The sequence below is a fragment of the Rattus norvegicus genome, chromosome 14 (genome assembly GCF_021556685.1).
Source record: "Rattus norvegicus strain SHRSP/BbbUtx chromosome 14, alternate assembly SHRSP_T2T, whole genome shotgun sequence".
NCBI lineage: Eukaryota > Metazoa > Chordata > Mammalia > Rodentia > Muridae > Rattus > Rattus norvegicus.
The window spans coordinates 78,292,475-78,317,257 of record NC_141547.1 but is presented as its reverse complement, the minus strand read 5'-3'; the positions used below and the strand labels follow the sequence as shown (position 1 = coordinate 78,317,257).

Here is a 24,783-nt window from a genome sequence, read left to right as displayed (position 1 = left end):
GGATGGTGACTCCTGGGGCTCATGTCACTGTCCTTCTGGCTAGAGTGGGTATTCTCTTCCTGACCTGGCTGTTGACAGGATGCCTTGTTCTTCCCTGATCTGTTCTTAAAGATAAAACTATTAAATTATGGAAGATTACCGAGCGAGACAAGAGGCCCGAGGGCTACAACCTGAAGGATGAGGAGGGGAAGCTGAAAGACCTGTCCACAGTGACGTCACTGCAGGTGAGCCTCATGGATGAACTAGCATTCAGCATTATGTTTTACCAAGTCATGAGACCTTTAGGACTCTTAGAGCCAGGGTCAGGGTCACACCACTGTGCCACTATTCTTAGGGTAATGAACAAATGTCTACTCACTCCAGATAGGAAACTGATGGGGACCAGAATACAGACACTGCCAAGTCCACCACAATGAACCAGTGAGTTTATTGAGGTTACTTACAGGAGCATGAGTGAGGGGTTACTTAAAGGAATAGAAGTGAAGTGACTCAAAGACAACTGCATCATCTAATCCTAGCTCAAAAAAGCTGGGAACCAGGAGCTCACTGCACAGCCTCAGCCAGCTCAGCAGGTGGAAGAGTGTCCTTTCCATGTGGCTCAGCTGTTCTGAGTCTCTTCTGGGAGGCTTGTCTGATGAGTCCCCTGGCCTCTGTTTCTTCCAGGCTGATGATCTGAGCCTTTTCTAAGCAGCTTAGCTTGTTGGAGAGTAACTTTACAGTCTTTACTGCATACATATTCTTGGAGAGGGAGGGACTTAGTGAACTTGGTCAGTTTCAGGGACTTCCTGAAGCTATTCTGAGTTGTTCCTTTACTGTCCTAAAGGAGCTTCCCTGATGGATGGAGTGTTCCAAACTTCCTTTGGAGCAGTGGTTCTCAGCCTCCCTACTGCTGTGACCCTTTAATATAGTTCCTCATACTCTGGTGACCCCAGCCATAAAATTATTTCCATTGCTACTTCATAATGGCAATTCTGTCACTGTTATGAATTGTAATGTATAAATATGCAGGATATCTGATATGCAACCCCTGTGAAATGGTTGTTCCACCCACCTAGGGGTCTTGACCCACAGGTTGAGAATTGCTACCTTAGCACATCCCGTAGTTTCTCTTCCTTGTAAACATCCTGTCCTAGGATATCCTGTGGTTTCATGTCCCTCTTACATCCTGTGTCTTCAGAATTTCCTCTAAGGTGAGACGTTTTAGTCCATTACACAGCAAACATCACGTATGCTTCCTACTGGCATGGTGTGGTGCTCTATGTCTGTGATGGACTTTGAGGCGGGCAGTAAGTCAGAAAATGCCCATTACAGAAAGGACAAACTGAGTTCCAGAGCCCAGCCATACTTCCCCCATAGTTACTGAGTTGAGCTTGGTTTGCCCTTAGCCTTAGGCTACTGGGTGGAAGGAGCTAACTAGATCTTCTTTGGTCCAATGACGCCAGAAGGTGACACTGCAGAGTTGTGCCAAAGTCTACTCTTGTCCTGTTTAATTAAAAAGCATAAGGAGTGTATCAAAGAGTTCTGAGGGGCTGGAGAGATGGCCCAGTGGTTAAGAGCACTTGCTGTTCTTGCAGAAGACCTGGGTTTAGCTCCCAGCACCTACGTGACAGCTTACAGCTATCTCTAACTCCAGTTCTAAGGGGTCTGTACCCTCTCCTGACCTTCCTGGGCACCAAACACACACATAGTATACGTGCATGCTTGCAGTCAAAATGTTCATACACACAAAATAAGCCGTGTGTGTGTGTGTGTGTGTGTGTGTGTGAGAGAGAGAGAGAGAGAGAGAGAGAGAGAGAGAGAGAGAGAGAGAGAGAGAGAGAGAGAATATGTGTGTGTCTGCATGTGTGAGTGTATGCATGTGTTTGAGCCTTAGGCCCAGAGTTCAAGTCTTGTCCCTGCCACCTCCTTGAGTGAGTGTGCATACCTTTTAGGCTCTCTCCTGGTAGTTCCTGTTAGCCTCACCAGGCCCCCTATTGTATCATTCCACAGAGGAGCTCAGTAGGAGCTGGGACCCGGACGTATGGATGTCAGGCTCCTGAGTCACCACCCAGTCCATGTTTCTTATGAAGTGGGACCAATATCCCTGCTTCCTACCAGTGGTCATGAGATGATGGTACCAGTCTCTTCCTACTGTAGCAGAGTGGGTGGTGTCTGACCCTGCCTCATAGCCTCTCTGGTCCCCAGATGACTTGGGGTGTCATAGTGGCACTTGGCAGCCAGCACCAAATACGCTCACTTGTTGCAGCTGATCCAAACAGAGATGGAGGCCCCTCCCTGCACTAGGCATTGGGAATCAACAGAGCCAAGGTGTCCTCAGCCAAAAGAAGGCTTGGTTGCTGACAGGGAAGAGAGGCTGGGCCATGATGCCCTTTCTTTCTCCAAAGAAGCCCAGATCCAGCTTGTCCCAATTAGTATGTCCCAATGTGGAAGTGGTTACATGGATTCTTTTTAAGATTTACTTGTTCTATGCATGTGACTCACTCTACTGTCTCTGTCCTCAGACACACCAGAAGAGGGCATCAGATCCCCTTACAGTTGGTTGTGAGCCACCATGTGGTTGCTGGGAATTGAACTCAGGACCTCTGAAAGAGCAGTCAGTGCTCTTAACCACTGAGCCATCTCTCCAGCCTGGCCACATAAATTTTTAAGGAGTCATAAAACAAGGCATTTTCCACACACATTGACTGGTAGGTGGTTATAGCTAAGCAGGGAAGTCTGCAGTAGGCCTCAGATGCAGTCAGATGACTTTCTAACCCTCACTTTGTGGAAGCTGATAAACTCACACAGGCTTTTCCCTGATGGTTAAAGGGACGTTAGGTCAGATAGAGCGGTGGGTAACCAATGTCTATCAAGGGGAGTAGATTAGCCCAAGAAAATGTGGTTCTGGGTGTGTAGCTCTCTAAACATGCACAATAGCCCTGTTTGAATCAGTCCGTCAAGCTTGAATCTTCAACGTGTGTGTGTGTGTGTGTGTGTGTGTGTGTGGTGTGTGTGTGTGGTGTGTGTGTGTGTGTGGTGTGTGTGTGTGGTGTGTGTGGTGTGTGTGTGTGGTGTGTGTGGTGTGTGTGTGTGTGGTGTGGTGTGTGTGTGTGTGGTTGTGTGTGTGTGTGTGGTTGTGTGTGTGTGTGTGTGTGTGTGTGTGTGTGTGTATGGTGTGTGTTCTGGGCACTTCAGTTCACACGAAGTGAGTTGGGTTTGCTTCCTGAGCTCCTTGCACAGGTTAAGAAACTTTGAAAACCTCACAGTTAAGCAGCTGCGTACAGAACACGTCATGAGCAGGGTGGGTGAGAGTCACGTCCTGCTTTGAGTGTTGCAGCGTCCCATTGAGATTTGTGTCCCCTGCCCCTCCCCGTCTCCTGCCCTTGTGGCTCTCTGACCCACTCTTCTCTGCAGGTGCCTGTGCTGAAGCCCATGGACTTAATGGTGGAAGTGAGCCCGAGAAGGATCTTTGCCAATGGCCACACCTACCACATCAACTCCATCTCCGTCAACAGCGACTGCGAGACGTACATGTCAGCGGACGACCTGCGCATTAACCTCTGGCATCTGGCCATCACTGATCGGAGCTTCAGTATCCTCGCCCTTGACCTGTGGGGAAGGGGCTTCAGGGGCTGGGGGGTTGTCCTTGGCAGCTTTCTTACTGTAGAACCCGTCTCATCCGTGGTGTAAAAGGGGCTGGGTGTATAATCACAAACTGTCTGTGAACACCCTAAAGACGCGATGGCTGAGGGCTCCACCCCACCACACATCTCCTTAGAGTGGCAATGATTTTCACCACCTTGGGCCCTCATAGGATCCAGGAAAGACAAGAGAGCTGGAGGCAATGGAGGAGGAGGAGGAAGGGAGGCTCACCATGCCCCAGGACAGCTCCCTAGAGTTTGCATCCCTGTGTGTTGGTCCAGCGTGTGTCACTCTGGACTGATAACCACATCAGTGTCAGAAGCTGGGGTTTCAGAAGCCAGGCAGAAGTGGTGTCCTCTTGTCGTAAGCCAAGGGCTGGGTGCTGCCCCTCCTCCAGCCTGCTAAGGGAATGACTACTTCTAGGACATTGAGCACAGCCTACAGCGAGCTGGGAAGGTCAGGGCCAGTCCAGGGTGGGCAGGCTGCTACCGTGGCTCTGTCGTGTGGACTGTTAGTGATTGCTAGACTAAAAGTGAACTTTCATGTGCTGGACTCTCAGTGAGGTAGGGATTGTCACCAGCCCCTTGAAGGTCTTAGTAAGGGACCTGAGTCATGGAGCCAAGCTTGTATCTCCTGGGAGAGGGGGGTGAAGGCAGGGAAGGGTATAGCTAGGATAGAGTACAGACAGTAAGAAATGTTGACGTTGTTGACTTGGGTTGTGTTGTAACTGTCTCTGGACCTAGGTGGCCAGAGGACATTAGAACAAGTTAGTTGGGAAGAAGGAAAGAGCATCGATCACCCCAACACTGAGCCTTCTCCCTGTGACACTGGATCCTTGTCCCATGTGGAGTACAGGAATTATGCTCACCCATGTGGAAGAGCACAGCATTCACCAGCAGGTGTTTGTTTATCAAGCACCCACTGTGTACCAGGCCAAAAGGCACGCTTGATGCTGGCGCACAAGGCCAGACATGCAGGATTCTTTAGTGACCAGAACTGGGGTCTTAGGGACAGGCCAGTGAGCACTTTCTTTATCCACATCTGCTATAGGCGGTACGCAGCAGGTAGGCAGAGAAGAAGCCAAGGCAGGGCTTTGCTGGGTGAATCTGTGGGCCTGGAGCAGATGGGGTGTGTGAAAGTGAGTGGGATCGTTGATCGGGGAGCCAGTGCTGCACAGAGAGTGGAAAAGAATGGGTGTCAGGGGACTGGTGGTTTTGTGAGAATTAGGGGACTAACATGGCTGTTCTAGAACTCTTTTGTCCAACTAGTGTGTAGCTCCAATGTTGTGATAGTGCCTTATATGCTGGTAACGAGGTGCCTAGCTTGTCCACTGGAGGAAGGTGTGTGTTACATGCTGAAGACCCAGAAGTGGCTTAGGGAAAACCAGGACTTGAAGCAGCTTCCTGTCTGACGGAGAGGTTAATCAGGGAGCCATGTTGCCTCCCTGTGGCCTGCTGGTACACCAGGCCACAGTGATGAGATGCAGACACCTGGAACAGAGCTCTGGGCTAATTCCCTGGAGGCGAGCCTCCCTCAGCAGAAAAGGATCTGGATTCTGGGCCGCAGGTGTCCACCATCTGATGGCAGCTGGGTAATTAGAGAAGTCTCACTTCTGGCATGGACAGGGCCAGAAAAGAGGTGTGTGTGTGAACTCATGCTGAGTGCTGGGAGCTTGGCTGGATCTCTGGAGCAGACCTGTAAGGAGCTTAGAGTAGTAGTGTTGGGCTAGCTCAGGACCTAGGCCAACATCTGCCTCTTACTCACTGAGCCACCCTGGCCACCTGGCTGTCACACCTGGCTGCCATACCTGAGCCACCCTGGCCACCTGGCTGCCACACCTGGCCATCACACCTGGCTGCCACACTTGCCTGCCACACCTGCCTGCCACACCTGGCTGCTCTCCTCCATTCAGTGGCGATGGGCCTGTATGGAAGGTGCTGAGAGTGGAATGGACACGGGGTACAGTAACAATTGCCATTTAGATATACCACCCTCACCAGCTCATGGCACACTGAAGCCTCTCACGACTAACCCACGGTACCACTGTGCAGAAGCAAAGGTGTGCCTGTTAGAATTGTCATCCAGGGGCTTACTGAATAAATGGAACTGAAGGTTTGAAGCAGAGGTCAAAAGTCTATACCGCTGGGTCCTGGTTCAGTTCTGCTGCTCCCCAAGGCTCTATGTGTTCATTCATTTAACAACATGGGACATTTGCTTAGGTGCTGGCGATGCAGGCAAGTGTTTGCCAGGATTTGCAAGAGCAGCACATAGCTTGTCTACTGCACAAAAGAGTGGGGACAGAAATCTCAGCCCAGCATCCAGAGGACAGACTTTTACAAATGCTTCACAGAAGTCAGTAAGATTCTGCTAACACAGTGCCGAGACCCCAGTTCCTGTGTTTAAGCCCTGTCCAGGGTCTCAGGATGAGGCTTGATCTGCAGTCAGTGTAATCCCAGGGCTGTTAGCTTACATCTGAGCCACAGGGGTCCAGTGTGACTGGTGTCCTTGGCTGGAGAGGTAATGTGGGGCACCGACAGAATGCCAGCAGAGGCTAGGTGATGACACAGGAACAGAGGGGGTGACCCCATGGAAACACCAGTAGTAGGCCTTGTGGGGGCTCCTGCCCTGTCCTTGGACACCTAGGTCTCAGAACTCTGAAAACCAGGTGCCCGAGGCTTCACCCACTCGCCTTTGGCATTGTGCTGTGGCAACCAGGAGCTGTGTCTAGGATTCCACATGCTGAGCTTTGAGTGTTTGTGGCCAGGTCATCTTCTGGAGAGAAATCAGTTCTTTTTTTAGATCATCTCTATGTGAGGAAGGCTTCGGGGGCTCTCTACATGGGAGGCTCTTCTGTAGGGTTCCGCAGAGCTGCCTCTTGCCTCACTCCAGTCACTACTCGGTTGCCATGACAACATCTTCTGGCCGTGAGCGCAGGCTCCTGGGAAGAGCAGGCTCCTGTGGATGAGCCTCATGATTTGCCTGATGCAGTCAGTCTGTGGAACCCAGAGCCTCTGCATTTTCTCTCACGAAACCTCCATTTGCACTTTATTGAGTGACACGTGATAGCCACACAGTATCATGGGTCTTTGGGGTACAAAGGCCACTGGAAGGCCTGCCCTGCTGAGATGTTTAGAAGCCAGCTCCTTCCTCCATAGCACTACAAGTGGTTATGGGTACGTCCCTACTCACCCCCACCTCCCCCACTTTCCTCAGGGATGGGCCCCATGCTGCCCTATGAGCAGGATATGGCTGTGTCTGGAGACTTAGTTCATTGGCTTGTCTCCTGCTGTCTCCGTGAATGCCCATGTGATAGGGCTTGGTATTGGTTCTCTGCTCTCTGTGCCCACTTCTCCCTTTGCTAGAACAAGCCAATGCTTGTCCCATCTCACAGTCCAGACTCAGAGAATGACTAGCGGGGAATCCCCTGTGGAAGTGGCCCTCAGTCCCCACCATTCTATAGAATGGATGCTGAGACCCAGTGAATGGAAGCCAGGGGACACAGCCCGTCCTCTCCATAGCGCATCAGTGCAAGGGGACAGCATGACTCCAGCTGGCCTTCAGGAGACCAGGCAACGCCTTTGGCGACAGGAATGATTGACAGTCCATGGAAGTCCCTACAGCCTGACAATGCTGCAGAGTCCATGCGGCTCATGTTTCCTGTGTCCTTACAGGAAGGACTGCAGGCGCCACTCTAGGGCCTGGCTCTGCAGCAGCTTGGCGGTCTCATCTGACTGGGGTGTCGCAGAGTGTAGTGCTCTGCCTGCCTTCAGAGCTGGCAGTCTATCCTCTCTCATCAATTCTGGTCTCCATCACTAAGTCAGTCAGTGTGTGTCTCTGTCTCCCACTCCCCAGCATCCGCACCACCCTTCTATGTGTGTCTAATAAAGACACCTGCGTTGGACCCCAGGTCACCTGGGGAAGGCAGTACTGTCACCTCAACGTCCTGTCTTGATTACAAAATTGGCTTGCTGTTCCCATCTCCTAGTCTCCGAGGCTCACAGCCTTAGAGGTGCATCTCAGCTCGTGGCCACCTGGTCACTCCTTGAAGGAACCACTGCTTTCCAATCACAACAAGCCCTCCATTTTGCATATGGGGAAACTGAGGTTTGGGAGGGGGAACATGATGTTCCTCTGTGGCACAGCACAGTCCAGAGTGCTAAGATCTGACACATAGCCCACTTCATTTCTGACCTGATCTTCAAAACTAAAGCCAGGGTTTCTGGAAGTCCTTGCTGGCGTGGCGTGCAAGGAGAGGTGTGTTCAGTGCATTGTGTGTGTGTCCCTTCCACAGCCACATCCTTTTCAGGCGAGTCCTTCGAGCCCCTGTTTTAGGATGGATTCAGTGAAATCTAGTGGGATAACTTGTGGGGATTAATCCTGATCATCTACTTGATTGGATCTAGAACCACTGTGGAAACCAATCCCTGAGCATGTCTGCAAGGGACTGTCTAGATTCAGATAATGGAGGACTCATCTCAGATGCAGATGATACCACTCTGTGGGCTGGGGCCCTAGAAAGAATGAAAAGGAGAAAGCCAGAATTTCTCCCTCTCCCTCTTTCTCTCCCCCTCCCCCTTCCTTCCCCCTCCCCCTCTCCCCCCTCCCCCTCTCTTCTTCTCCCTCTCCCCTCCCCCTCACTCTCTGCTTCTTGGCTGTGTACATTGTCAGAGTTGCCATCATACCTCCTGCCCTGCTGGACTGCCCTTGAACTATGGCTTAGAATGGCCACCTCCATCTTCCTCTTTCTTTCCTTCCCCTCCTCTCTCTCTTTTTGAGACAAGGTCTCACTATGTATCCCTGGATGGCCTGGAGCCCACTGTGTAGACCAAGCTGACTTCAAACTAAGCCTGCATCTGCCCCCTGAGTGCTGGGATTAAAGGCATGGTCCACCAAACATAATCCCACCCTTCCTCTCTTAAGATGCAATGAGAGAAGTAAGTAATACACAGACCCTCTCAGTACTTAACAACTTCCATCCCAGTGGCACCAGCCAGGCGGAGGCATTAGCCAGTCCTTGAGCCCTATAACCATGTGCTTAGCTGGATGCCTGTAGCCTATAGGCCATTCTCCTGCCCAGCAGGCATTGGCCAGTCCTTAGGCTCTGTGACCATGTGTCTGGCTGGATGCCCACAGCCTGTAGGATTCCATTCTACTCTGCAGACAAAGACTGGGGTGTGACTCCAGGTCCCAGAACCCTCTCCTCTGTTCCCATCTAGCCCAGGGAAACCATATCCCAATATCCCTGCTTTCCAGGTCCTGGGGTCTCCAAGGCATATGTCAGAGCTAAGTGTCTTAGCTGTCTTCAATCAGAGAACACTCTCTCACTGGCCAGTCTTGATACTGTGGGTAGAAGGGGAGTTGGTGCTGTGGTAACAAACGCGTACACATGGTCCAGACATAGAAGGACAGAGATGTGAAATCATTCACTAAGAGTGCCCGTGGCCCAGCATGGAGTGGGCGTATCTACTCATTATCTTCTGAGTTCCTGTGACCACATCCCCTGATGGGTGGAAGGGGTCTTTTTGACTCACAACTGGAGACCTCGGCAGGGAAGGCATGGTGGGGCAGTGCAGTTTATGGCCATGGGAGTGCATACCAGAGCCTGCTTGCATTAGGGTGGCCCAGGAGACAGGAGTAAGGCCGGAACCAAGAGTGGGTGTTAGCTTTAAAGGCCCACCCCTAGGGGCCCACTTCTAAACGTTCTGTGGCCTCCCAAAATAGCAGGAAGTAGAGGACAAGCATCCAGCATACAACCCTATAGGGGGCAGTTTACCATGTGGCCCACTGTGCACAGTACGCTGTGCTTCTGAGAGGAAGGTAGGCTCTTAGGAATGTCCATGGTGATTGCAGGGCTAGGCACTCCTCTGTAAGAGCGTTTGGGTTCAGCTTTGTGGAGCCACTGGTCAGGTACTGGGAAGAGGCACTGGTCAGGTACTGGGAAGAGGCACTGGTCAGGTACTGGGAAGAAGCTTTCCATGTGAATCCGTGCCTTTGAGGACTAGGGGCTGGGTGTTTGTTTGGTGGTGGTGGTGGGGTCTTAGAACCAGAAAAGCCACGCAGACTTGGTAGAGTTTAACGTGGGCCTCAAAGGAGAGAGCAAGGGCACCATCGCTGTTTCCCTTGACCTCACCAACCCAGACATCGTAGACATCAAGCCAGCCAACATGGAGGACCTCACGGAGGTGATCACAGCATCTGAGTTCCATCCGCACCACTGCAACCTCTTCGTCTACAGCAGCAGCAAGGGCTCCCTGCGGCTCTGTGACATGCGGGCAGCTGCCCTGTGCGACAAGCACTCCAAGCGTAAGTCTCTGCACTAGGTATATTGGGTCTGGCAAGTGGGTGCACCATTGTGGCGAACACAGTACAAGGAAGGCATGAAGACATGGCCTTGGAGTGGCATCATGAGACATGATTTTGTTGGCATTTGTCTGTGTGTCTACATGTTAAAAATGAGAGGGTGCTTGTGGGCATGCAAACACATGCATATTTAAGAGAGTGTGTGTGTGTGAATGTGTGTGTAAGGGAGAGTGTGTGGGAGAGAGTATGTATATTTATATAAGGGAGAGAATGTGTGTGTGAGAGTATGAGAGAGAGAGAGAGAGAGAGAGAGAGAGAGAGAGAGAGAGAGAGATTATGTATATGTAGGGGAGAGAGAGAGTGACTCACTTAGGAACTTTGACCACATCCATCTGTCTGGGCCTCTCTGCAGGCCAGCAGTCCCATGTATAGACAGGCTGTGTGGCACATAGCAGTCTACAGGTTAAGAGCATTTGTATGTGGGTGCACAGGTGACTGTGGCCTGCAGTTTTCTCTTCCCGTGCTCTCTGGTCTGTTGTTACCGTCCTTCTGCCTTCCTCCCGAGAACTGCAGGTCTCTTCCTCCCCCCCCCACCCCCGAGGTTGGCATAGTACACCTGCACCTCGAGTCTTGTATTGGTTGTGTATATCTACCAGATGTCCTTTTGATGAAAAGATACGGTTCCTTCCTCCCTCCCTCCCTCCCTCCCTCCCTCCCTCCCTCCCTCCTTCCCTCCCTCCCTATCTCCCTCCCTTCCCTCTCTCTCACAAGACTTTGCTTTATTCCTTTTAATTATATGTCTGTATCTGTGGGTTAGGGTATATGCAAGTAAGTGCAATACCCACAGAGGTCAGAAGAGGGCAGAATTCCTTAGGGCTGAAGTTGCAAGCAGTTGAGTCATGATGTGGGGGCTGGGAACCAACCTGGGACCTTCTGGAAGTGCAGTGCACACTTGGCCACTGGGCCATCTCTCTAGCCTCATGGTTTTGTTTGTGTCAGTGAGTTCAATTTCCTCCCTCCCTCCTTCCCTCCTTCCCTCCTTCCCTCCTTCCCTCCTTCTCTCCTTCCTTCCTTCCTCCCTCTCTCTCTCTCTCTCTCTCTTTCTTTCTTTCGATTAGTGTTTGTCTTTGTTTCTTTTCCTGTTGCCATGATAAAATACCCTAGTCAAAGCAATAAGGTAGAAAGGGTTTATCCTGATCCACAATTTGATGCTACTGTCCATCATGGTGACCGAAAGAAAGTGAGGGTATGACTGCTCCTATGTATGCCTCAGGAGATGTTTTTTTATTGTAGCAGTGAGGGAGAGAACATCCAGAGCCATCTAGAAGAGTCCAGACTAGACCAGGGGTCAAGAGAAGAGAGAGAAAGAAGAGAGAGGGAACAAGGCAGAGGGGCCAAGAGGGGAGAGAGAGAGAGAGAGAGAGAGAGAGAGAGAGAGAGAGAGAGAGAGGAGAGGAGAGAGGAGAGGAGAGATGTTGGGGTTCAGTTAGTCTTTTCTTTCCTCTGCAGTCCAGGGATGAAGCCTAGAGAATGGTGCCACCCACTTTCAGGATGGGGCTTCACACACTGTTAACCTAATGAGGTAATCCCTCACAGGTCTGCCTAGAGGTTCATCTCCTAGGTGATTCTAGGTCTGTCAAGTTGACAGTATCTGCCATCACAGCCATACCTCTTGCTAACTTGACACCCCGACACATTACCTTTAAGCCACACTTGTTTTTAACTTCTTATCTCCGTAGGCGCAAAGCCATCTCAGAAAACAAACTGTGTTCAGTCCACCTTCAGAAGTCCCCATGGTCTTTAACATTCCACCATCATTGAATGTCTAAGGCCCACATCTTATTAAGATGCCAGGCAACCTCTTGATTGTGAACCTGTAAAATAAAGTCACATATTCCCAAACATATAATGATATGTTATAATAAGGGGAAGCATGGAGTCATAGCAAGGGATATCTAAAGCAAGACTAAAGATCAGGGTAAACATATCTTTCAGCTCCATGTCCAGTATCTGGGACCCTCTATGGACTCAACAGGGCAGCAAAGAGCTCAAAAACTCCACCTATCCAGCTCCGTTGTCCTCAGCACACATAGCCTCTCTCTTAGGCCACATTTACTCGATGCCAGCACCTTTCTTTGGTGGATGTCCCATGGTCCTAGCTTCTCCAATATCCTTGGGTCTCCATTACCCCACAGTCTTTACCTTCTGAGCTGCACAAGTGACCTTAAGTCCCCCTCGCAGGGAATGTTGTGCAACCACACAATCTGGCTTCAGTGCCTTCTGGAACCGTGGTGCAAGCTTCCATGACCTACCCACTCCTGCATATTTCTTACCTGCAAAAACCAGTGCTGTGTGGATGACTGCTACGTTCTGCTGCCAGTGTGAAAGGTAGCCTGGCCTCCTTGGACCGCAGCTGGATCAGCTTCTGGGGAAACAGGGCCCATGGCAGGAGGCAGGGAACCCCCGCAGCTGCACTCTCAGGCCAGTCTGACTCCTTTCAGACTTTGCCTTCCACTTGTTGGAGCTTTGATGGACAGGCCTTGCCCTCAGAGGGATTTTTCTCTTTTCCCAGTGCAGTGCCCGAACTTTCTCTGCAACAATCATGGCTTCTATTCAGCTACTGTCTTGACTGTAACTTTTGGCTTCCCTGAATTCTTTTCCGCTTAGACAAATTGCACATTTAAAAATATCTTTATGTCCAGATTGTACTCTGTTTTGTTTTACCGTGGCCCTTACGCATGCAGTAAACAGGTATGCTGCAGCCTAATGCTCTTCTGTCTTAGAATGTCCTCCACCAAACAAGTTAATCCATGAACCTTAAACTTTAAACTCTGGACGTTTACACACGAAGCCAGACTCTTTTCCAGAATCTGTAGACGTTAACGTCTGCTTCTTCCAGCCCCATGCTCCCAGAAATAAGACTCAGACTCAAAATAAATTTACAAATACCTTCTCCATATAGCTGGGCTCCTCTCTGAATAGATCATAACTAAAATAACCCATTTATTTTAATCTACATTCTGTCTCATGACTGGTTACCTGTCAGGTGTCATGCATCTTCTCCTCACATCTTGAGTGAATCCCCTGCTGTGGCTCTATCCCAGAATCCTCCAGGGATACCTCCCAGATATCCCGCCTTCTAGTCTATACTTTCCTATAGGCCATGGGTTTTTTAATTGACAGGTGATACATCCATACAATACGCAAGCTCTTCTCTCCTAAGAATCTACATGCATGGTCCTCAGCCCAGACCCAGATAGAGCCCTTGTTCTCTCTCAAACCTCACGAGCAGGGCCTCCGCTGTTCAAAGGTCCGTCAACATCTTTGTCTCTCAATCTCCCACCAGAATAGCTTAAGCTGTGCCTGCAGCATTCAAGGCTTTTCTGCCTCAAACCTCCCAACTCTTTCATATTCCTCCTTCAAATCTGTTCCAAAGCCTAAGAGCCTAGTGGTCAGGCTTATCACAGCAACACCCCACTCCCTAGTACCAATTTTTCTGAATTAGAGCTGTTTCCTGTTGCTGTAATAAAAGCAACTTAAGGGAGAAAGGGTTAATGCGGCTCATGGTTCAAGGTTACCGTCCATCATGGCAGGAAAGCATGGCATCAGTGTGTGACCATATTACATCTCAGTCAGAGTGCAGGGAGATGACTGCTGGTGCTTGGCTTGCTTTCTCCTTTCTCTGCAGCTCAGGGAATGGTGCCTCCCATTTAGGATGAGTCTTCCGATCTCAGCTAACCTAATGAAGATATCCCAGAAGCTAACCACAGCCAGTTCCTCACAAGTGTGCCCGAATGCTTGTCTTCTAGGTGACCCTACATCTTGTTATGTTGAGAATATTAACCATTGCAGTGGTTCATACACATTTTCTGTTGGAGTTAATTCTATATTTTAGATTCTTCTGGACTCTTTTCTCAGCCTCTGAATAGCCTGTGTGGAATCCAGGATTCAGAATCAATCCCTACCCTGTTTGCCTCCCGACCCCCAGCCCGGATGAAACCCTAAGCCAGGAGCATGTTCGACAAGCACTCTGACACCAACCATGCCCTCCGCCATAACATCTTAGCCTTTGATGCTGCTGCAAGGGCCACTGTCCCTGTCCTTGGCCGTATGTGCCTCAACCACCGTGTGCACTCTTGGCTCTTATGAGAAATCTAGCATCTGGTTCCCAGGGGCCAAGCCTGTGTTGTTCCTCATCAGCCATGATTGTTAATCCAGCTGCACTTGTATAGAAAGCCGGGAGCTCTCACTGGTTCTTTGCCTCCCACTCCTATGTTTAAAAGCCAGGGTGTGGCTGTCAGAGCCTCCCCCAGGGCCCTGTGCACAGCATCCTTTCCTGAGAGGATGACACTGCAACTTTCTCCTCACTGACTGAGAAGCACAGTGGAGCACAGTGTGCGCTCATGCCTGCCACAGGGCATGGGAGGAGGCTGACGGTGTAAGGAGTGCAGTAGCTCCCCAGACCTGTCTGAACCAGACAGGGTTCGGGTATACTGGTTATCCTGGACTCCCATCCATGGCTTCGGATCTCCCAGAAACACTAGAAGCCCAGGTTGTTGTCTGCTAGGCATTGTGACAGGGTAACCATAGAAACAGCCATTCATGAGTCCTCAAAATAGGCAGTTATTTCCGCTTTTGACAGCAGAGTCCGCAAGAAGGGCGAACAGGGGCTGAGCTGTTCAAGGATAGCGCAACACTCACTGCTCAGGGTCTCCCAAGGTGGAGACACGGGCACCCCTTTCCCGGCATTTTGCTCTTCCTCAGCCTTCTCATGATTTTGCCCTGCAGCCTCCAGAGAGCATGCTTCTCAGCAACTTAAAACAACACTCGTGCTTTGTGCAGTTACGGAGGCTGGAGATCTAGTCAGGGTGTGGGCAGGGCTGGCTCTCTGGAGGTTTTAGCTGTTCCCCCTGTTCTTCCCAGCTGCTAAAGCTACCATACCTTGGCTCATGGCTGACACTCCGGCTGCTACACAGCCAGCACAAGTCCCCATCCTGTCCCAAGGGTCTTCATACAGTGTTTTTAACCAGCGTGGTGGGAAGAGGCCTCTGACGGAGCAAGCTTGGGAGGGAGGCCCAGAGCTTCCCCAGGTTTGCTTTGGTATAAGCGAGAGTGTGACAGAAGATGGCCTCTGAGACACGGAAATGGGAGCCCGTTCTTTATGGGCTACAACTAGGGACACTTTTCACTTTGTCTCCTGGGCATTGGTTGTATGAGGTGAACAGGGAACGAACAGTTGTTAGACATTAGTCAGTGAGCATTATTGGATCCACTTTATTCGCACTTTTACCTCTTGGGGGCTGGGCCACTGTTGGGGGCTTTATGTGGCTGGAGAGGAAAGTTCTGTCCTGAGCCTCTTGGGAGCTCTGGTCAACCCTCTGCTTCCAATGGGGCAGTGGGTAGGACTGTCACTTAGTGGTTTCCTGAGGTTGGCTCTGCAGGTTGGAGGTGCTTAGGTGGTAACTGGCTGCCAGCACCTCTCTGTCTTCCCACAGAGCCCAGGGAGTTAATGCTAGCCCCACAGCGGTCCACATCCCCACCTGCCCAGTCGCCAGGCCCCGTTGGGGTGTGATTAGCCACAGGTGTCCAGTACAAAAGCAGCAACTCCTGACGGGAAGATTCAGGACCAGTTAGTACCAGAGCTGCATCAGGGTCTGGCCTAGAGGCAGAAAACGTCCAGCACATCAGACTACCAAGACATGGTCAGGCTTGTGTTCTGAACTGCCAGTAGGGGGCAGCAGAGAGTGTGCAGCAAGCATAGCTCTGAGATCTGCTTGTGGATTCACTCAGGCTGAGTTTTCTTGTGTATTAAATGGGGGTAATTAGGCTACCACCTGAAAGTTTTATTAGGGGATTAAGTGGAGTCACTCACATCACTACAGTAAATACTCAGTTAACACAGTTTCCACAAAGGAGCCATTCCAGGAGCTGGCTTTTCCTCTTTAGAGGGTCCTTAGAGCCCAGGGTTTTGGTAGGTGTTTAGGGAAAGGTTTGATGAATGAATGAATGATGGTACAGACAAACAGCTAAGCCCAGGCGGATACAGCCAGCTGTGGTTCTGACTGGGCAGGACAGCCAGTGACAGCTGCCGATTCTTTCTCCACAGTCTTTGAAGAGCCCGAGGACCCCAGCAACCGCTCCTTCTTCTCAGAGATCATCTCCTCGGTGTCCGACGTGAAGTTCAGCCACAGTGGGCGCTACATGCTCACGAGGGATTACCTCACTGTCAAGGTCTGGGACCTGAACATGGAGGCGAGGCCCATAGAGACCTACCAGGTGTGTGTAGAAGTCTGGCAGCCTCAGGGCCCTCCGTGTGGTATGAGATCTCCCTTCCTTGTACCGAAAACCCCCAAGGGCTGCCCAGCCATAGGGGCTTTCCGTGCTGCAGTGTAGACTAAACTGCAGAGAGCCTTTGGGGTGGCTGAGGGGGCCTTTGCATGGGGCTGCCCTCTGCATCTAGAACTTAGTTTCTGGGGAAAGAGGGGAGGAAAGAACAAAGGTGTGTTGTCAGGCCTGAAGTTGGGGTGCAGATGCAACCCCAGCACCATCCACACAGCCTTACCAGTGAGTAAGCATGACCCCCACGTAAACCTGTGTGTGAATTGTATTCAGTGGTAGCATGGAAGATTCTAGATCTTCAGGATGGATTTTTTTTTTTGAGCCAGTGCGCAGGGTGGACCCCTGAAACTTTATTCATCATTCTTCGAGATCCCTTGGTGGAGCACAAGGGCACAGCTGGTCTGCTATTAAAATAACACATTCACAGTGCAGCTTGTAGGTGTCTGGCAAGGGGGAGGGCAGGGCTTTCTGGAGGCAGCTGCATTTGCGCTGAACCTTGAAGGTTGTCTAGAATTTGGATTGGCAGATACAGACTCAGGCATGCCATAGAAACCCCAGTCCTGCCCACAGGGCTGCGCCTGTCCGTCCACACACATGTCTGTCACCTGTTCTGTCCTGCTCCAGCAAAGAAGGCACTGACTAACGATGCTGCAGACAGGGCCGCCGGGAAGTTGGAGAGTGACAGAGGACTCTCAGCTCAGTGGCGGCAGTCCCAAAGCTCAGCACCGCTTGCTGCCCTGACAAACCCTGAGGTGTTGTGTCCTGGAGCAGAGCTTCTGGAAGGAGCTTCTAGAAGTCACATGTTCCCAGGACATCTCCTGCTGGCATGACCACCCCTTTGTTAGCAGTGAGCAGGGCCTGTGACTCCCCACTTCTCCAGGTCCTACCCTGTGTACTCTGAACAGGGCCAGACCCTCTTGTGTCCCTCTGAAAGTGTCCGCAGCTCGACACAGACCGGAAACAACCTCCAAGCTGTGAGGTGACTGAGTCAGTGCTTTTCCAGCCCCCTGGGGCCATCAGAACACTGTGGTCAGCATAGGTCGACCTGTATGGATGTCTATTTTAGGGAGGGGTGAGTGTGGAGTCTGGACCTGGATCCTAGTGGGAAGTGGTACTATTATGAGAACTGAGGGTTGGATGCTTGGCTTCTGCAAGCTGACCTACACATTCTAAACTAGCAGTAATAATGACTACAGCTGCCCCTGTCTTTGGGAGGTGACTTTTGTGCCCCAGAAATTGTGTGTAGTGAGACTGCTTTGCCAACTTGCAGTACTTGACAAGTGAGAGCTATTTCACGCCATCAAAAGGAGTCTTCAGGGGCTGGAGATAAGGCTCTGTGGTTGAGAGCATTGACTGCTCTTCCAGAGGACCCGGGTTCAATTCCCAGCACCCACATGGCAGCTCACTACTGTCTGTAACACTGGCTCCAGGAGTTCTGACACCTTTGCACAGACACACATACAGGCAAAACACCGATGCACATAAAATAAAAGTAAATAATTTAAAAAAGAGAAGTCTCGGGGTGGGCTTCCAGGAGTGGGATTATCCCAAGACAATACCATCATCCTCAACCCACAGTTCTTGAAGGCACTGGTCCCTAGACTGGAGCGTCCTCACCGCAGGCCCAGCAAGCCTGCCAGTCACTCTTTCTCTGCAGCTGAAGCATTTTCTGCCATCAGGGAGCAGGCAAGGCTTGGCAGGCAGGAGGGGAAGCTACCACACCTATGCTTGGACCTACTAAGGGCTGTTGTGCCTACACAAGGAGGCGAAATCATGAGAGGCCTGCCTTCTGGAAGGATTGGCAGTGCCATGGGGCCCTTTGGTTTTGACCAATGCACTGCAAAGGGTGCTGGACCCAGGGATCAGAAAGAGTTAGAGCCTTGGCTTTATCTTCTTAGGTCTCAGGCAGGTGGGACCAGGGTGATGGTGACACAGTCTGGTAGGACTATGAGCCAAAGTCTGGGACAGGAGGAGTGGCCCCTAGACTGTGGACAGCAGTACTCACCCTTTCCTGCCTCACCAATGATAGCCTCTACAGTCTCTGAACTGTGAACGCTGTTGCTGTGAGTCAGCTGTGTGTGCAGGACTATGACAAGACTGTCGTCCATCCTGTGGAGGGGTCAGGTCTAATGGTGTCCATTACTCAGCTTGTCTTCTCTTCTTACTAGGTCCATGACTACCTGCGGAGTAAGCTCTGCTCCCTGTATGAGAGTGACTGCATCTTCGACAAGTTTGAGTGTGCCTGGAATGGGAGTGACAGGTGAGCCAGCTGCAGGCATGCAGCCTCAGACACCCTGCCTTGCCCCTCACCCTTCACCCCAGGAGGAAGTTTCCCCGAGTCTGTCACCATAAAACTGCACTTTGTCTGGTCAAGAGAAGGGAGAGGTGTGGGAGGTCTCCTCCCTTGCAGCCAGAGCTCTTAGCCTCAAGTCCAAGTCTAGGAAGTGAGCCTTCCTTCACCCCCGTGACTGATGCTGACACTCACTTTGACACCCCCTGTTCCGGGATGCTGTGGGATTTTAAGTCAGGATCGGCTAAATGCCTCCCACTCCCTGAGCCCTCTGATGAGGCCTTTACTCCAGCACCTCCATGCCTAGACAGGCAGGCTCTGAATCACCCACACCTTCCTCCTACCATCACTGTGGCAGCCCCATGCTGGTTCTCTGGGGCTCACTTGAACTTATGACCTAGTTGTGATCTACCTCTCCCATCCCACAGCCTGAGACACAGCCCCTAGTGCTTGGCACAGACTCCGGTGTTGCCATAGCCTGGGCCCAGCACAGTGGATGTAGATGGGCCCATTGCATCCCTCATTTCCCCTGCTGGGCCCAAAGGCCTGCCTCTGCCTGCCCATGCTTCCACAGCTTAGAAGATTTTCTGTTAGGAGGTGGGAAATTGCTTCTCTGTCCCCACACACAGGCTTCAGGCTCAGTTAGTTACCTGTGACTTTACAGTATAGAGGCCGGTAGATGGCCTCTCAGGGTCTCTCCTAGGGCTGAATAGCCACGTATCCTGCTGCCCAGAAGGAGAGAGGCTTTAGGTGACCAGAGGAGCATAGCACCTGCCATGTTTTACCAGAACTTCTGTGCCATCCCCTCCATTTCCACTGCCCCTGTCCCTCCATCAGTGGTTGTGAAGTGGTGGCATGAGAACCTCAGCCCAAACTTCCCACCATCCATGTGTGCATCCAGGTGTTCATCCAGGTGTACAACCAGATGTATGTCCGGGTGTGCATTCAGGCATCCAGGTGTACGTCCAGGTGTTCATTCAGGTGTATGTCTAGGTATGCATCCAGGTGTTCATCCAGGTGTGCATCCACACAGGTAGCATCTGCTTTGCCCTGTGCCCAGGTGCATGGAACATTCTAGAGCTTCTTAGGCAGTCAGGAATAGTGGCTGTGCTCAAGGCTGAGGCTGTTAGTAGGGATGGAGATGGCAGGCAAAAGACCACTAGGAGGAGCCACTCTGAGCAGGCCTGGCCTCATGTAGGGGCTGCTGTCATCCCAGGGGTCCACCTATTCTGCAGAGGCTCTGAACAAGAACCATGCTGAGAAGAGGGACCTGCGTGGTGGTCCATAGTGTTCACTTAAGGCCAATGAGAAGAAGGCAGGATAGGGCCCTGGTTTGAGGCAGGGCGGGCAACCAGGCTTCAGCCTCCTCTGACCACTCCCAGGAGTGCTTCTCCCGCAGGCAGCCACACCCACTTAGGATCCTCCAGTGAACAGTGGGAGCAGGCCTTGGTAGACTTGCAGGTGAGAAATTGTTATAAGAAGGATATTAGGGTAGGTGGCTAAAGGTTGCCATGCACTGCTGAACTTTACTTTGCCACCAGGGGGAGCATGTATCCAGACAGTGCCTGAACTCAGCACAAAATCACCCAGCCTCTGGAGCCCTAATTCTGGGGATTAGCATCCTAATTATGCTTGACACTCCCCATAGATGTACCCGACCCTCCCTTTTCTTCCTCCACATCTCCTCTCTCTGACCCTGCATCCTGCTGAAGCACATTCCACCTAGCTCGCTCCGCTGTCTTCTCTAGGAAGCTGCCTTGGTCCTCTCTGCCTTGCCCCACAGGCTCCTGGGCTTTTCCTCCTGTAACTTGCCATTTATGATACGATGCGATCTCACTGACTCTGTACTTTTCCCCATCATCATTAGAAAAGATGTCTGGTAGCAGGGACCTTAGAAAGTGTCCAGTCAATGGTTGTCCATGTCTCTGGCCAGTGAAGAGTGGTCTTTACCCTTCCTTCTGCCTCTGGATCCCCCCAAGCTTGGCCTGTCTATGGAAGGGACCTCAATGCCTGCATCCCAGGAGCCCAAGGCTAAGAGGAGAAATTCCCCATCCCTTTACGGCCCTTAGTAAATGGGCCAGCAGAGGGCGGGTCAGTCTGTGATATAACGGCCCTCAGTGGAACCTGCATCTCCACTCCAGCAGCCTTGGATGGAGGAGCAGGGTCTGGCTTTGTTTCTAGACCTGAACATTCACTCTTACGGATTTGCCTGAGTTAGCCCTCTGGAAATGGGCTTCATGTGGCCTTGTGCCAATGTCTTGGGGACACACACACACACACACACACACACACACATATACACACATACACACAAATATACACATGCATATATACACACACACATACACAAACACACACACCCATATATGAACATACACACACACATACACAAACACACATATACACACACCTATATACACACACATATACACAAACATACACACACACCCATACACATACACACACACCCATACATACACAAACATACACACATTCACAAACACACATACACACATAAATATACACACACATATACACAACCCTTACGCACACAATACATATACACACATACACACAAATATATATTACACATAATACATACATACATACACATACACACATAATACATACATACCCATACCCACACACACACACACACACACACACAAATATACATACACATACACTCACATACAAAGTGTTGGGTCCCTCTTGGTCGTGGTGTTCTTTGCTCTACACCTACAAGACTGATGTAGGCTTTTCTTCTTCTTCTTTTTTTTTTTTTTTTTTTTTTTTTTTTTTCCGGAGCTGGGGACCGAACCCAGGGCCTTGCGCTTGCTAGGCAAGCGCTCTACCACTGAGCTAAATCCCCAACCCCGGCTTTTCTTCTAAAACGGTGTGAAAATCCCCTCCTCTGTGGCAACCAGCTTCTTCCTCCTCCTCTCTTCCAGCCTTCCTTACAACCAACCCCAAATTCCTCCTTTAGGCCCAGGCCTGCTTCCTAAACAAACCGACTTCATGCCTCACTATTCAAAGTCCCTTGTTAGAGAGAAGCAGAAAGTATGGGGCAGAAGTGTCTCTGAGGGTCCCTTTGCCTGCTGTGGTATTTGCCTCACCCCATAGCTCCGGAGTGTCCTTGTCCCCTCTCTCCTCCCACACTGACCCCTCTCCTTCTCTCTCCAGTGTCATCATGACAGGGGCCTACAACAACTTCTTCCGAATGTTTGACCGCAACACCAAGCGGGATGTGACGCTGGAGGCCTCGAGGGAGAGCAGCAAACCCAGAGCGGTGCTCAAGCCAAGGCGCGTGTGTGTGGGTGGCAAGCGGCGGCGTGATGACATCAGTGTGGACAGCTTGGACTTCACCAAGAAGATCCTGCACACGGCCTGGCACCCAGCGGAGAACATCATTGCCATTGCAGCCACCAACAACCTGTACATCTTCCAGGATAAGGTCAATTCTGACATGCACTAGCTGGCCTCAGTGGCCCTCCCGGCCACCTCTGTAAGAGGACAGGGTGAGCGTGGTGGCCATTGTGGGGACATGAGTCCCTAGGCTGGAGTCGGCTTGGATGGCGATTGCCAGTTTAAACAAAGGAAAGGAAGGAGCCTCAGTTACAGGTGGATAAAATGGGTGTGCCTGGTGGGTCTCTGCCCGGGGCTCCTTTGTTTACGGCCCTCCTGTCTCGGGCTGGGCCTTTTATTATTATCAGGACTTTATTCATGTCCGGGGTGGGTTCCTATCAGAGAAAGTCAAGCTGGTCCATGATGGGGCTCCAGAGAGTGAAGTTCACAAGCCGGTCGGGATCTGCAGATCCTCACAGGAGCCAGCCATGGGCCCTGGCTCAGATGCTGCTTCATGTTGGATGTCGGACAGAGCATTCTCACTGAGGGTTGGTGATGGCAGCTTGCCCCTTGGGTGTTTGGGATGCCTTTCTATATTCTAGGTGCCAGGCCAGGGCAGGTTCTGAGAAGCAGAGCCAAGGTGGTAGGGCTAATCGTGAGGCAGGGCTGGGTTCCTTGTGTGGGTTTTCCAGGCTGAGGCAAGTCCTAAGAAGCAGGACTGGGGACCCTGTGTGGCTGCAGCCCTCACCTCACTGCCGTCCGTTTGTGAGTGCCCACTGCACGCTGGGCATGGTGCTCAGCCCATGGTGGCTGTGGCTGGATCCCCGCAGCCCACTTTGTGGTGGCTTCGCTGTCACCTTTCCATGCTAGCCAGTCAGTCGTCTTCCCATGGCCGACAGTGGGTCCTGTCCCTGACTGTAGAATCCTCACGCCCATCAGACATGTGTCCACTCATTTCTGTAACTCTCAGCTGAGATCCAGGCTCTGCTGGAGCTGGGGTGTAGTCACCATCCCCTCTGTACCCAGGAGGGAACCGAGGCTCCGAGCAGAGAGGTAGGGTGCCCAGGAGTCCCACCCTGAGGACTGAGTTGGTGTCCCACGCAGGTCTTTCCATAGGCTCTTTCCAACCCACCACATTGGTGACTAGTTTTCAAGCATCATTCCAAGGGAAGGCCTAAGAAGGGAAGCATCTTCATGTCGTGCACTCAGTGCAGGTGCGCTGGTGACAAGATGACACGAGAGAGGAGAAGAGTGGCGTCCGGGCTTGCCTCCCAAGATGCACTTCACCTACATTGTATCTGCAGCTTTCTCCCCACCCTTCCGGCTGCTCCCCAAGGAGGTTGCATGCAGCCAGGCAGCCCCAGAGGATGTTTTCTCAGACCTCCTGAGGGCCACAGGTGAGTGGCCGTGTATAGTGACGCCCACCCCATCCTCACTACTGCAATCCCAGAACTGCAGGGCTTGGCATTTTGACTCTGGAAGCAGAGAGCAGAGGGGCTTTGGTTTTTACAACACGGACTGCCACCCGGGAAACAGATGTGACAGAGCTTTTCTTCTTTCTCAGTGGATCAAGGTATCCTTGTGTGTGTCAAAGCACAAACCGCATGCACACTCACTTCCGGCCCACAGAAACTGGGTCCGTTACATTTTTTTGCCTTTTTTTTTTTTTAAGAGTCAACGTGAATGAAGAATGTTTATCACTGTAAAATTCAGGCGCTCTGGACAGTATTATATGTACATATTGACCCTGATTCAAGTTAGCAACTGAAAGATCGGCGACTTTCCCCTCTTGTAAAGAAGTTGAAGAATGTGGCCAGTTGTATATAAATCCCGTTGAAGCCCAAATCCTGGTGAGAGGGCCTTACACACTGGCCTTGGATCTCTGGCACAACCTTTGCAGTTTGGTGTTAGAGAAGATACTCACCTTGGGAGCTGGAGGCTGCTATGAGGTCATAGGTTTCACACATAATGTCTTCAAAGTCAAATCTTACATGGTCTTCAAAAGGAGAGGGGTCTTGCACATGGCCCTAGTTTCCAGACTTCTGTTTTAATGTCGGGTACCAAAGGTAGAAAGGAAAAAGAGAGACAGAAAAAGATCCCAAAAGAAAAAGTATGTCTTTGGGACCCGAAGAAATCACCCAGGTTCAGAGCGGACTGCTAATACTAATGCGTGTTTTGATCGAGGAAAAAAAAAGCGCGGAGGGGGGAGGGGCGATGTGAGAAATCGCAGAAGGACCAGAGCCTTGCAAGCCACAGACTTTGCCACTTTGCTCTGCCTAAGTTCTCTGGTCTTGAATCCATGGCATTTCCCATAACCACTGCGACATTGTTGGGGTTTTGAGTTGTTTTCTTCTGCTTTGGTTCTTCTCCGAGGGTGAGGCCCTTGGAGGGTAATTGGATATATACGTGCTGGTAACATAGTCGGGCCCAATCACTTGGGGTTCTGTGGCTCATAGGTGCATTCTTTTTTCTTCAGTGTCTCACCAATTATCCAACTGTTGAATAAAATTATAAATATGTTAATACCAGCTTTTTCCAATAAAATAACAAATGTTACATCTAAGATGAGGCTCGGACGGCTGCTGATTAGGGACCTGGCCTGCATGGGGAGCAGCCGCTGGGAGGCAGTGGGGTGGGTGGGGTAGAAGGCAGCTCCGATTGAGACTGGGCTGCATTGAGCTATGTCTTTTTGGCTCCAACCCTAACCCAGATGGAGGAGGAAATAGTGGGGCCACCAAGTTTGGCATGTGCCTGGAGGAGGGGTCCCCAGATGGGACCTGCGGAGCCCACTGCCTGGCATGTGTTTCATGATAGGCCTGTCTCCAGGTGTGAAAAAGTCACCACAAAGCCAGGTAAGGAAACTGAGGCTCAAACACAAGCATTAGCCT

At 51.2% G+C, this 24,783-nt stretch overlaps 1 protein-coding gene across 2 annotated transcripts in view; it reads left to right on the top strand.

Annotated features, from left to right (window-relative positions):
• The window catches only part of Ppp2r2c (protein phosphatase 2, regulatory subunit B, gamma), an 84,677-nt gene extending 60,219 nt beyond the window's left edge, over positions 1-24,458 (top strand). For both annotated transcript variants that reach the window (NM_057116.2, NM_001412427.1), the window contains 6 exon segments: positions 112-224; positions 3,394-3,571; positions 9,760-9,924; positions 16,028-16,197; positions 18,429-18,520; positions 21,734-24,458. In NM_057116.2, coding sequence (NP_476457.1) covers positions 112-224; positions 3,394-3,571; positions 9,760-9,924; positions 16,028-16,197; positions 18,429-18,520; positions 21,734-22,025 — 1,010 coding nt within the window. In that variant the 3' untranslated portion in view covers positions 22,026-24,458.
• The last annotated feature ends 325 nt before the right edge of the window (positions 24,459-24,783 follow it).